General features: G+C 39.6%; 1 protein-coding gene across 1 annotated transcript in view; it reads right to left on the bottom strand.

Moving 5' to 3' along the window:
• Positions 1 to 45: 45 nt before the first annotated feature.
• RAB3A (RAB3A, member RAS oncogene family) overlaps positions 46 to 14,470 on the bottom strand; it is a 75,350-nt gene continuing 60,925 nt past the window's right edge. Inside the window, exons 4-5 of the mRNA XM_073599510.1 lie at positions 9,100 to 9,224; positions 46 to 8,754 (exon numbers count right to left, since the gene is read on the bottom strand). Of these exons, the coding sequence (XP_073455611.1) occupies positions 8,564 to 8,754; positions 9,100 to 9,224 (316 nt within the window). The 3' untranslated portion in view covers positions 46 to 8,563. The remainder of the gene's footprint in view (positions 8,755 to 9,099; positions 9,225 to 14,470) is intronic.

Genomic DNA, 14,470 nt, shown 5'->3' with positions numbered 1-14,470 from the left:
ATGATAAGAGGGTGATAGCAACAGATATGTTAAGTTGTTCCAAGGTTTTTGTTTTTTTTTTTACACATCCAGAGGGATATATGGTTCGTAACTTATCTAGGGTGTAGTACCACTTGAAGAATATTTTTTATTGGTTCCTTTTGTACATATTGAGCTTTTATGCACCTGAGAACATTGAATTTTATATTTTAAAATGCAAGTTGGGGACAGATTTATTGTCTGTACACAAATTGATAAATTAAATGCAATCAGCAAATCTACACATTTTTAAAAAGTCCATATAACTTCTTAGGTTTGCAAAAGATGTGACTTTAGTCACCAAACAGACCCACAGATTCATGTTAACATTTTTGCATGCAAATTGCCTATGAATATGCAACTGCTTTAGCAAGCTGACATTTGCTATTTAGCTGACCATGAAGCAGAAATAAATGTCTCCTTGGTCGTAAAACAGACATTTTTATTCCCGATTTATGACAATGTTTTTGCATGTAAATTGCACATTTGTGAAACAGCTTCTTTAATAAATTTCCTCATGGGTGCCTGCTGTTATTGGTGATCAGGTGACCCAGTTGAGGATGGGGCGATCTCTGTGTCTGACTTTTTTGGGAGATATTTTCTATAGCCTCAGCCCAGCACAGTGAGTAATGACAATCTTAACACAGACCCAAACTCACTTCATGCCAACACATCCTGGATATTAACACACATCTAAACTCAGATGGCTACACTACAGATAATAATGATTTTTTTTCGTGCCACTTGTGTTTCCAAATAAATGTAGTAACAATTTGAAATGAAAAATCAAAACAAAAACTTAGCTACCAGCATGTAATTTCCCACATCATTTCCTTTTTGTCAAAACATGTGACACTTTTGTCTTTTAGATGTGTTAACAAAACATGCTCAAAAGTTCTACTGGAGGCAATCACTACACACGAATAAGGTTCTGTTTTGTTCTAGGTTTACTTTTGTTAAGTTCTATATTAAAAACATACACAGTGCACAGCAATGAACCCAGGTCTATCGCTGATAACTGGCATTTTAGCCATAGTCCAAGCCTGGTTGGCTGAGTCAGCCTCTGGATTTTAAGAGGCCTAAGGTAAGTCAGGCTGCATTCACACCCGAGTGCTACACATTTGTGTATAGCATTTTCCAAGTGTTTTGGAGCCTTGCCCTTTTTGTATTAGCAAATAGAAACAAATGATGAAACAGATGATAGTTTTCTATATGTGTTTCTGCTTTTAGCTGCTTCAAAAATGCACCAATCTGCCCGAATCAAGCTCAAAAACTTTTTTTGAGCTTCAGGTGTTTTGGAGTGGAAATTTGAACCACACCATAGAGAATAATAGATTTTTTTTCTCCCTCAGCGTTTTACCATTTTGAGCTTCATCTACAAAACACTCAGGTGTGAATGGGGCCTTAAGAGTGAAATTTCTGTCATCATTCCTTACTCAGCCATTGTTCACCTGGGCAATTTAAGTGTTACAGCACTTCCTGTTGCATTCATAATAATCTAATAAAAAATACAGCAGAGTGGAAACACCTTTGTATGGGCACAACAGGTACAGCAGGTAAAATAAGTATTGAACACATCAACATTTTACTAGGTAAATATATTTTTAAAGGCGCTATTGACATGAAATTTTCACCACGTTGGTAACAACCCATGCAATCCAGACATACAAAGAAACCAAAGCAAATAAGTTCAGAAATTAAGCCCTGTGTAATAAAATGGAATGACACAGGGAAAAAGTATTGAACACGCTAACTCAAATGTATTTAAAACTTCGTACAAAATCCTTTTGGCAATGACAGCTTCCAGATGCCTCCTGTATGGAGAAACTAGTCGCATGCATTGCTCAGGTGTGATTTTGACCCATGTTTCCACACAGTCTTTAAATCTTGAAGGTTCCATGGGCTTCTTCTATGAACTCTGATCTTTAGTTCTTTCCATTTATTTTCTACTGAATTCCAACCAGGTGATTGGGCCATTCTACCAGTTTTATTTTCTCTTTGAAACCAATTGAGAGTGTTCTTGGTTTTGTGTTTGGGATCATTGTCTTGCTGAAATGTCCACCCTTGTTTCATGGTCATCATTCTGGTAGATGGCAGCAGATTTTTATGTTATTATTTCTTGGTACATTTTTCCATTCATCCTTCCTTCAATATGAAGTTTGCCAGTACCGCATGCTGAAAAGCAGCCCCACACTATGATGTTCCCACCTCCAAACTTCACTGTTGGTATGGTGTTTTTGGGGTGATGTGCATTGCCATTTGACCTGCAAACATGGTGTGTATTATGGCATCCAAAGAGTTAAATTCTGGTCTCATCTGACCAGACTGTATTCTCCCAGCATTTCACGGGCTTGTCTAAATGTTGTGCAGCAAACTTTGAACAAGCTTCAACATGTTTTTTTCTTTAGCAATGGAGTTTTGCGTGGGGAGTGGGCATATAGGTCATGGCGGTTGAGTGCATTACTTATTGTTTTCTTTGAAACGATTGTGCCAACTAATTACAGGGCTTTCTGAAGCTCTGCACAAGTGGTCCTTGGCTCTTGGACAACTCTTCTGATAATTCTTTTCACTCCTCTGTCCGAAATCTCACGAGGAGCACCTGGACATGGCCGGTTTATGGTAAAATTATGTTCTTTCCACTTCCGGATTATGGCCCCAACAGTGCTCACTGGAACATTCAAATGTTTAGAAACCCTTCTGTAACCAATGCCATCAGTATGTTTTGCAACATTAAGGTTGCAAAGGTTTTGAGAGCACTTTGCTGACCCATCGTGAGAGGTTTCTTGTGAAACCTTGGTAATGAGACACTTTTTTTATAGGCCAAGGGGTAGGATCGCTTTCTAATAAATTTCAGCTGGTGTCCTGGCTTTCTGTGCCTTTTTGCACCTCCCTTTCTTCATGTGTTCAATACTTTTTCCCTGTGTCATTCCATTTTATTACACATAACTTAACCACTTTCCTACCACAGTACGTCATATGACGTCCTTGACTTTGTGCAGGGATATCTGAATGATGCCTGCAGCTACAGGCATCATTCAGATATCATTCTTTGCAGCCGGCGATTCTGTGCATGATAAGGAAGATCATAGCGGCAGTTCTGCCGCTTGATCGTTCTTATAGGCAACGGGAGGGGACGTCCCCGCCTCCATCCGGTGCTTCTCCGGGCTCTCCCATGCCATTGGGGGCCCGGAGAAAGAATCGTCCGGCGCGCAATGACAACAATAGAGATTTCCGGTGACCAGACAGTCACCAGTCATCTCTATGACCGCGCCTGGGTTCCCGAAAGTAAACAAAGCCGTGGCTGTCAGCATGAGATCGGTGAATTTTTTCTCTCAATTTTTTTTTTCTCTCGATCTCATGCTTTCCAGCCTGGAGGAGATATGTGGGGTCTTATTGACCCCATATCTCTCCATAGAGAGGACCTGTCATAATAGATTCCTATTACAAGGGATGTTTACATTCCTTGTAATAGGAAAAAAAGTGATCAAAAAAATAAAAAATTTTAAAAAAAGTGTAAAAAAAAAAAAATTTAAAATGCCCCTGTCCCCGGTAGCTCGCGCTCAGAAGAAAAAATTATTGCGCAAATGCCGTGCGTGATAAAAAGTTGCAATGACTGCTATTTTCTTCCCTAGGGTGTCTGCTAAAAAAACCCATATATAATGTTTAGGGGTTCTGAGTAATTTTCTAGCAAAAAGAAATGATGATGTTTTTAATGAAGGAGAGAAGTGGTAGGCCCGGTATGGAAGTGGTTAATTTCTAAACATATTTGTTTTGGTTTCTTTGTATGTATGGATTGCATGGGTTGTTACCAACATGTGGTGAAAATTTCATGTCAATAGCAGAGCAGCTTTAGAAATATATTTACCTAGAAAAATGGTGACGTGTTCAATACTTATTTTACCCGCTGTATGTAGACCCAGAAAACATAGTGTGGATATCTCACAGAGGCTGTGAAAGATTAAAAAATATTCAGGTGATTTAGCCCTTTTGCCGCAGGAAACATTTGTTTTATTTTTTGCACACGTTAACAGCACATTTTAGGTCTGAAGCTTACTTAAAACCCCTAGCATATATTTTCTGAAAGCAGAGAGCCTGAATAAAAATGGTGTCAGTTGCATTTTTTATGGCAAATGATACGTGTGCTACTTTTTATAAAATCTATATTTTAAGGGGAAAAAAAAATACACCTAAACTAATTTTGGTGCGTAAAAAAAAACACAACCCAATATCCAGTTTTATTGAAAAATAGAAAAGATAGTTTGCTTCAGGTAAACTTGTTTGAATTTGTTGTCTCATGGGCATGAGCACTTTTGAGGATTAAGAAAAAACTTAGATAGCTAAAATTGCTCATAGGCAATATTTGAAAAACCTTTAGGACAGGGATATGCAATTAGCGGACCTCCAGCTGTTGCAGAACTACAAGTCCCATGAGGCATAGCAAGACTCTGACAGCCACAAGCATGACACTCAGAGGCAAAGGCATGATGGGACTTGTAGTTTTGCAACAGCTGGAGGTCCGCTAATTGCATATCCCTGCTTTAGGAGGTCCTCATCTTAGGCTGGACTGTAAATTGCTAAAAATTATTGCATTCATTCTGCCATGCACAGCGATACCCAATATTTGTGGTGTACTTGCTGTTTTCATATGCCTGCGCACCCAACACATGCATTTGTATTCTTATGTGGTGTCTTTTTTTTTTTTTTTTTTTTTTTTATTTAAGTTTTTTACTATGCTTCCCCCCCCCCTTTTTTTTTTTTTTAACGGAAAGTCATTGCTATAACAAGGGAGTTGACAAGAGGGAGGGCAGGTGCAGCTTACTTGCAATGTGTAGTGAAGTGTTTGGTTGGCAGCTTTATTTTGATGAAAGCTGAAGATTTAAAAGCCTGAAAACCACTTTTCAAATTATATAAAATGTGTTTACCCACTTCCTGCCACACTGTCACACAATGAATGACAATTGTGCGGTCATGCAACACTACCCATATGAAATTTTTATCTTTTTTTTTTTCACACAAATAGCGTTTTCTTTTGGTGGTAATTAATCACCACTGGGTTTTTTTTAAATTATTTGCTAAACAAAAAAGATCGAATGATCAGCCGACGGCCGCTGTTTACCATAGAACTGACCCAGAACCAGATGGTCCCCGGCCATCTTTGACCTTCGGAGGCCGGGTGCAACTTTTGGCCTTGGCCGATGTAAACACTGCCGTGTTTTTAGCTGGAAAGCCTGAGACCCCTTTTTTTTTTTATCTCAGGCTTTCCAGCCTTGAGAAGAGATGTGGGGCCTTAAAGACCCCATATCTATGTGTAAAGAGGACCTGTCATGCAGTATTCCTAGTACAAAGAATGTTTACATTCCTTGTACTAGGAAAAAAAAGTGATCCAAGAAAAATGTAAAAAGCTAAAGTGTAAAAATAAATTAAATAATAAAAAATTTAAAGTGCCCCAGCATGCAGAAGCACGTTGTGCCTGCATATTTCAAATGGCGTTCAAACCACATGTGAGGTATCGCTGCAAATGTTAGAGCGAGAGCAATAATTCTAGCCCAAGACCTCCTTTGTAACTCTAAACAGGTAACCTGTAGAGAAAATTTAAAGCGTCGCCTATGGAGATTTTTTTAAGTACCGAAGTTTGGCGCCATTCCACGAGTGTGCGCAATTTTAAAGCATATCATGTTAGGTATCCATTAACTCGGCGTAACATCTCCTTTCACGTTATACAAAAAAAAAAAAAAATCAGGCTAACTTTAGTGTTTTGTTTAATTCATGAAACAGTTTAAAAAAAAAAAAGCATTTGAAGAAGTGCTGCACAAATATCGTGTGACATAAAAAGTTGCAATGACCGCCAATTTATTCCCTAGGGTCGCTGCTAAAAAAAAAAAAAAAAAAAAAAAAAAAAAAAAACAATGTTTGGGGGTTCTGAGTAATTTTCTAGCAAAAAAATTATGATTTTTACATGCAGGAGAGGAGCGCCAGAACAGGCCTGGGCTGAAAGTGGTTAAAAGGTGTATAGAGCTAATGTGCATACTACTTTAGAGTGACAGAACTGTTAAGGAAAAAATACAAAATTACATTTTTTACAGCAGACTGTAGATTTTATTCTCAGCTTGGAAAAATCAAGTAAACCATCTTGTTAAAGGTGCAACCATCAACGTTTTATTCATTTCTGCAACACCCAAGACAGAAGTTTCTTTTTCATGTGCAAGAATCTCCAAAAGCCCCACTGTACCTGACTGGAGCCATCTCCAGCAATGTCCTGAAGAATTCACTCAATGAATTTATCATTGCTTACTTCCTTATATAAGATCTCTTTTCAGTCATTTAAACGAGTACCTGTCATTATAAACAACTTTAACTAGAAGAATATACAACTAAACAGAAAGGGATATAATGGTTATGGTATGTGAAAAATACAGTCCCACAGATGTGAAAAATGAACGTGTCTAAATTAAGCAAAAAACATTTTGGCATACACTGCAATTATAGTAAGGCTAGTTCAATAAGCTTATTTCAAGTGTCTGCAGTGATACTGACTGTTAAATACTGTGATGTGGATCCTTACCACAGAACATGGTGTCTGTACCGTGTAAGTTTCTATTTCAAAACATAAAATAATCAAATGGAACTGTTGCACCTTTAAACAGATTTTATATAGAGCTGGCTCTTTTTATAAATACAATTATTAAAACAAAAAATGATCATTTTTTTCACATTTTCTATTGTAACTACATCAACAAAATTGCAGCGGAAAGTCACAGCACTCAACTGCAGTTTTTAAAACCCTATAATATTTAACATACAATTTGCTATATATTTATGTTACTATATACTCTAGGAGATGGAAAATTAAATAGAACTATTTATGTTGAGGGTAATATTTTATCACCGACTAAAGTCAGGACATTAAAAGGACTATTACTGGCCACAGTACTCCTCTACAAGCAGCTGCCTCCTTGTGGCAGGAACCTGAAACGTCACTCCATTTAAATAGGAAGATAAAATTCTTACATACATATTGCAGATTCAGACACAGTAAAACAAAAATATAACAATATATATATATATGTAAATAATTTAACACAAAAAGTGGGAAGAGTTACAATATAGAAGTGTTTAAATGCACACACGCATACACACACACACAGACAAAAGAAAAAAAAATAAAAAAATAAAAAGCAATGCTGGATAAACTGATAAAACATTCACGTTTCATGCGTACACATTTATAGGGTCTCTGAATTCTGATGGGTACGGCAACAAAATGGTTGAAGAAATCGAATTTATACAGTCAGTGCCAATATGAATACTTGCCTTGAAGTAATATTTGCACAACAGAGCTGTTTTAAGCCATAATGATCCCAGGATTAATAGGGGGGAAAAAATCATTAAAATTGGCCCTTGTCCCCTTCTTGCAATGCCATAGACAGTTGAATATAAGATTAAACATATTTGTTTGCGTAAAAAAATAAATGAAAAAAAAAAACAGTACAATTAAAAAAGACCATAGTCAGAGATGTCTAATACTCTTGCAGCCTGTTGACTTTTAAGATCACACACTGATGTTCACAGCAAAGAAATATTGTTGCTCTGGAGATTTCATTCATAAATTGCTCCCAGAAGTACTAAAGGCAGAAGTGCTCAGGTGTCTCCAGGAGCAGTCACTCATGTTCTTGAAAACATGGTCAAGTGTTGACTTGTTTTAAAATATGTTTTGTTATTTTTTTTTCATAAGATGCTGGGATTGTTTTGCAGCAAACTACCAGAAAGGCAGAATGCAAAAAGGAGCCTTTGTCCGGTACCTGAAGGTTGAGCGATATATTTTAATGGCCAAGTAAAAAGTACAGGCCTCAACGTAGGGCTCCCGTCTTAATCCAGGTCAACTGCTCTTTGTGCTGAGATTACAAGAAACTTCTAGTAAAGAAGCATGAAGGATGTTTACCTTATTATACTAGTTCTCTGGTTGTCATGCTAATCTAATAGTCTCAGTACTTTCTGAATTTTAACTTGCAACACGTTTGTAGATTAGGAGTTCTGACTTCAGTCCAGCTTTCCTTATCTGCAATCTTGTTTCAGGCTTGTAACAGAAACAGATACTCAACAGGCATTTTCAGCAATAGCAGTCTTTGTATTTTTTTTCAGTACAGGTTTTCCTTCAAATCAGCCCTGGTATGCAATATATGAAAAATTACTTATTATTGTGCGGTAAAGCTGTAAAAAACTCCTTGGAATGATGCAAGAATACCTTTATAGAGAAAACATGGCATTTCTCCAATCATCTAATTGTTGTACCCACTCAGTTTGTTAAACTCTTTCTATATAGATATATAATATTTATATAATTTTATTTTTAAACTATATTTTTTATTCAACCACTCAGTTTTTACTCTCTCACTGCTACATAGATTCTAACTAAAAAGGTTGTAACAGACAAAGTCATTTTCAGATGATATGCAGGTTTCAAGGTCAGTGAAGGAGAGGTCACCACTATGCAGGAGATAAGGGCAGGGGTGTGGAGTGCTGTGTGTATATGGGAAAGGCATGTTCCTTAGCAGGCACAGTCCTGGTGTGGTGGAGCCTGCTGGTCGGTGAGCTGAGGTCCTTGTTTGGCTCCAGTGACAGCTGGATCAGCTGTGTCCAAACTCTCAGACATCTTTTCACAGATTATGTCCACCAAGCGTTCAAATGTCTGCTTCACATTTATGTTGTCTTTGGCGCTTGCTTCAAAAAATTCAAAACCTGAAAGATGAAAGGTTAAATAAGGCTTACAATGAAAAATAAATAAATTAGTGGTGAGACACTTGTATGCTAGTAAAGAGAGGCGGATGATAAAATCAAGCACATAAATGGAAATGATTACCAAACTGAGCGTTATGTATAAAAATATTGCTTATGCCACTCAACTTCTTTGTTAAGTGTTCTTTAAGAGTGAACTGGTAAAATGGCAGATTCTTCAGCTTTGCAAAACAACGTAAAATTTGGAAAAATGAAAAGTGAGCATCCTATTGTGTGGTACAACATTGTAGTCTTTGTTCACCCCATTGCTTTAAATTGATAAAATGTAATAATGGTCAATGTACTTACCTAGGTGTTCTGCCAGTTGTCTTCCTCGCTCTGAAGATACTACCCGTTCATCTTCCATATCACACTTGTTACCGACCAGTAAAACCTGAGCATTATCCCAGGAATATGTCTTGATCTGAGTGGACCTAGAAAATAACAAAGATAACAAAATATAATGTATGAGGTTTGTCTACTTTAGCAAATTATAGATGAAAATAATTGCCATACATTATTTTTTTTTTTTTACTATATGAGATATAGAGATATAGAACTACACAGTTATATGCAAAAGTTTAGGAACCCCCAACAATTTCCATGATTGTCATTTATAAATATTTGGGTGTTTGGATCAGCAATTTTAGTTTGATCTATCAAATAACTGAAGGACACAGTAATATTTCAGTAGTGAAATGAGGTTTATTGGATTAACAGAAAATGCGCAATATGCATCAAAACGAAATTAGACAGGTGCATAAATTTGGGCAGCCTTGTCATTTTGTTGATTTGAATACCTTAGCACTGATTAATTGGAACACACAATTGGTTTGGTGAGCTCATTAGGCCTTGAACTTCATAGACAGGTGCATCCAATCATGAGAAAAGGTATTTAAGGTGGCCAATTGCAAGTTGTTGTTCTCTTTGACTCTCCTCTGAAGAGTGGCAACAAAACAACTTTCAAATGACCTGAAAACACAGAGATATAAGCTGTCAGTGTCCACTGTGATTAACATAGTGAGGAAATGGAAGACCACAGGCACAGTTCTTGTTAAGGCCAGAAGTGGCAGGCCACATAAAATATTGGAGAGGCGAAGGATGGTGAGAACGGTCAAAAACAGCCCACGGACCACCTCCAAAGACCTACAACATCAACTTGCTGCAGATGGTGTCACTGTGCATCCTTTAACAATTCAGCACACTTTACACAGGGAGAAGCTGTATGGGAGAGTGATGCGAAAGAAGCCTTTTCTGCATACACGCCACAAACTGAGTCGCTTGAGGTATGCAAACGCACATTTGGACAAGCCAGCTTCATTTTGGAATAAGGTGCTGTGGACTGATGAAACAAAGATTGAGTTATTTGGTCATAACAAGGGGCGTTATGCATGGCGGCAAAAGTACACAGCATTCCAAGAAAAACACTTGCTACCCACAGTAAAATTTGGTGGAGGTTCCATCATGCTGTGGGGCTGTGTGGCCAGTGCCGGTACTGGGAATCTGGTTAAAGTTGAGGGTTGCATGGATTCCACTCAATATCAGCAGATTCTTGAGAATAATGTTGAGGAATCAGTCACAAAGTTAAAGTTACGCCGGGGCTGGATATTTCAACAAGACAACGACCCAAGACACTGCTTAAAATCTACTCGGCATTTATGCAGAGGAACAAGTACAATATTCTGGAATGGCCATCCCAGTCCCCAGACCTGAATATCATTGAACATCTGTGGGATGATTTGAAGCGGGGAGTCCATGCTCGGCAACCATCAAACCTAACTGAACGGGAGATGTTTTGTAAGGAGGAATGGTCCAAAATACATTCATCCATTACAGGCTATAGGAAGTGTCTAGGAGGCTGTTATTTCTGCTAAAGGAGGCTCTACTAAATATTGATGTGATTTTTCTGTTGGGGTGGCCAAATTTATGCACCGTCTAATTTCGTTTTGATGCATATTGCGCATTTTCTGTTAATCCAATAAACCTCATTTCACTACTAAAATAGTGAAACACAAACAGGTGTAACAAATCAATACAGTCCAGTGAAAGAAAAAATCCATATATAGAATAGTACTGCGATAGGTGAAAACTCAAAAACATCCGTGTGAAATTGTAATCAATAAGTCCCACCACCAGGAAGCACAGGTGCTAAAATGAAAATCTTCAGTGATGACACCTGTGTGTCTGCAAGCAGCATCAGGCCTCTGTAGCTAGGCTACAGAGGCCTGATGCTGAAATGCCCAGTAAACTCTCACTGGTCTTGTGGAACGAAATTGTAAAAGTGCAGAAGATTTGTCCTTGAGAGTGCAAGCTCTAGCGGTCAGATTTCTTAGCCATCTCAGGACGATGGACTTTAAAGTGAAGTGTCCCTTGCAAGGTCCTGTAGACAGGACAAATAGGGAATCCATCCGTTTAAAGCTATAGCTTTGAGACAGACTCTAATGGTTCAATGTCCAGGGCATAAGGGTGGTAGGACTATAGCCTCATTGAGGTGGAAGACTGTCCCCACCATGGGAAGAAAGGATAGTCTTGGCTGTAAGACAACCCTGTCTTTGTGAAGTATGAGGAATGGCTCCTTACAAGAGAGCCCTCAACTCAGACATGTCTGACGGATGTGATAGCAACCAAAAAGGCTACTATGCAGGAGAGATCATATAAGAGAATATCCCTGATGGGTTCAAAGGCTGGTTTCCGCAAGGTAGGGAGCCAAGTTGAGATTGCAAGGAAGCATAGGGCACTGCAATGGGGTCTTAATACAAGATACACCTTAGAAAAAACTTTTTACAAGGGGATAGAAGCAAGAAGTCAGAAACCTGTCCTTTCAGGAGTGCTGAAGGCAAGACATGATTGTAGGAAGTCCAGAATATGAGGCTTAGAGTATTCTCTGGGATTGATGTGCCTGTATTCACACCAGGCGAAAAAGGATTTCCAGGTAGGATAGAAGACCTTGTTGGAAGTGGGTGGCTTTTCTTTCTTTCAGGAAGATAGGAATAACAGACACAGAGACTCCTTTGTCTTTTAAGACTTGGACTTCAATGGCCATGCTGTTAAAGCCAGAGACTGAGAAGGATGGAATAGACTCTAGGACCCAGGACAGCAGAGGTTGTCTGCGTATGTCTGTGTACCAGATTCTTTTGGGTTAGTAGAGTGCAATAAGATCGCTGGTGATTGGAGTGTCATCTCACTGCCTCAGCTAGAGGGCAGAATTGATAGGAACAAACAGACAGCCTCTTAGCAATCCTGTCACTGTTTTTTTTAAACTCAATCTTATTCTATTCATATAGAGAACATAGAAGAGTATATAAACAGATAGAAGAGTATATAAACATTACAAACATTGGTAATGTACACCAACAATAAGTATCATGTACATTGAAACAAATGCATATCCAGGTTACATAAAAATGGAATGAAAACATGTTTAATGGTGGAAGGTCAGGAGAAGAAATACTGAGCAAGAGGGAGAAAAGTTGAGATACCACGTGTGTTGGAGGTTCAGCCTGTATGAGCAGTTCCTCAAATCCTGTTGGTTTAGCTAGGATGTCTGGAATGGATGGGAAAGGCCGGATGTAAGAAGTAGTGTGTTGTCTCTGAAGCCACTGCATTGGGTGTTGGGAAAGCGAACCAGGAGGGGTATCTGTCCTTAAAGTGGGGTCTGCTCAAAGGACCTGGGCAAGTCTCCTATGACCTTCTTTTCACCATGGTCTGAATCCTGTTACGTACATAGCCGGCGGGAAGGCCGGGGTCCCAAAGAAGGTAGTCATTGGCCCTATGTGATGCGATAGGCCCCTTCTGGACAGCATGCGATCCCAGATCTGAATCGTTTGACGGGTAAGGTTGTTGAGGGGGCCCGAGCCCCCCCCCAGATCATGGGCAAGGTCCATGGGAGAGAGGAGAGTTAAATTGGGTTCATATGGCTTTACAAGTGAACCCAAACCTTAGTGAATAAGTGGTGAAACCAATCTAATATGCGAGTGAGCATCGCTGGTTTATGGTATAAGGAGGTGTCCAGGGCTATACCCCCCCCCCCCCCCCCGGAACCTTTGGAAGAGATAATGTTTCATATCGTATTCTGGGATGGGCAGCCTTCCAAATGAATTTGGAGAACAGCTGGTGTAGTTTCCGGAAGTAAAAATTAGGTATGTGTATAGGAATGGTTTGGAACAAATACAGGAACCGAGGGAGAACATCCATTTTCAGGGCACTCGCTCTACCCAGCCATGAGAGCCATTTGGACGCATATGTAGATAAATCAGCTTGGGTTCTAAGGAGTAAGGGAGTAAAGTTCTGGGAAAAGACCTGGGATACTTGAATTCCGAGGTACCTGATGGAAGTGGAATCGGTTTTGAAAGAAAAAGTGGTTGAGAGTCTTTGTAGGTCCGACTTAGGCAGGCAGGGATATGTTAAGGATTTCCAATTTTTTGTAATTCACTTTGAAGTTACTAACGGCTTCAAATCCCTGGAACTCCTGCAATACTGAGGGCAAGGATATGTGTGGGTGCGTCACGAACAGATCGTCTGCGAAGAGGGAGAGTTTAGTATGGGTGGGCCCGACTGTTATACCTTGGATAGAGGAATTTTTATGTAAAGCGATAGCCAAAATGTTCCATAGTAAGAACATAGAGGAGGGGGGACAAGGGACACCCCTGTCACGTCCAGTTAGAGATAGAATAGGCTGGAGACAAAGAACCATTCAGTCTAAGCCTAGCAGATGGAGAGGAGTAAAGGGACATTATCCTCGCTATCATATTAGTTCCCAAACCTATTTGTTGCAGGGATAACCGAAGGAACTGCCAGTCTACTCAGTCGAATGCCCTCTCTGCATCGGCAAGCTGCATAATGGAATATCATGGGTCCGTGCATAGTTAGAAGGGTCTTCAGGGTATTGTCCCTAGCTTCACGGCCACTCACAAAGTCAAACTGATCTAAGTGGATTAACCCGGGTAATAATGGTTGTAACCTATTGGCCAGGATTTTAGCGAAGACTTTCAAGTCAACACCAATCAAAGGTATCGGCCTATAGTTTGCGCATAGAGTTGTGTCCTTGTCCGGCTTTGGGATGGAGGGATATATATGAGCCTCGAGTGTTTGTGAAGGGAACATTGAGCCCTCTGACAAAGAGTTGAACATCTTAGTGGGGAAGGGGAGCAAAAAGTTTATAAAACCTAGGAGTGAAGTCGTCAGGGCCTGGGTTCTTTCCACTTGGTGTACCCGCAATGGCTTTGGCAACTTCATCCACATGATAGGAGTTTCCAGATCTGTAATGGTGTTACCATCCAAAGTAGGGAGCGCAGTTTCCAAAACATAGGATAATTGGTCTTCCGCCAAGGTAGAAGGGGAACCTGACAATGGAGACTCAGATATTGTACAGAGATTGATAAAAGTCCCTGAATTCTTCAGCCATCTTAGAAGGTGAGGAGATCAATTCTCCCTGCGCCCCCCTTAATATGGGGCACAAAAGCGGAAGATACTTTTGGATGGAGGGAGCGAGCCAATGATCTACCACATTTGTCTCAAAATTTATATTGGTGGAAAGCGAGCTTATCCGCATATGTGTGCGCGGAGGTCTCATACAATTCTCTCAGATGCGATCGGGCCTTGGAAACGTCCGCCAGCGTCGACACTGTTGGGGAACGTTTGTGCTCAGTTTCTAGGTTTCTAAGCGTTTGAATTGCAGCCA

The sequence above is a fragment of the Aquarana catesbeiana genome, linkage group LG01 (assembly GCF_042186555.1).
Source record: "Aquarana catesbeiana isolate 2022-GZ linkage group LG01, ASM4218655v1, whole genome shotgun sequence".
NCBI classification, from domain to species: domain Eukaryota; kingdom Metazoa; phylum Chordata; class Amphibia; order Anura; family Ranidae; genus Aquarana; species Aquarana catesbeiana.
This window is presented reverse-complemented; position numbering and strand designations above follow the sequence as displayed.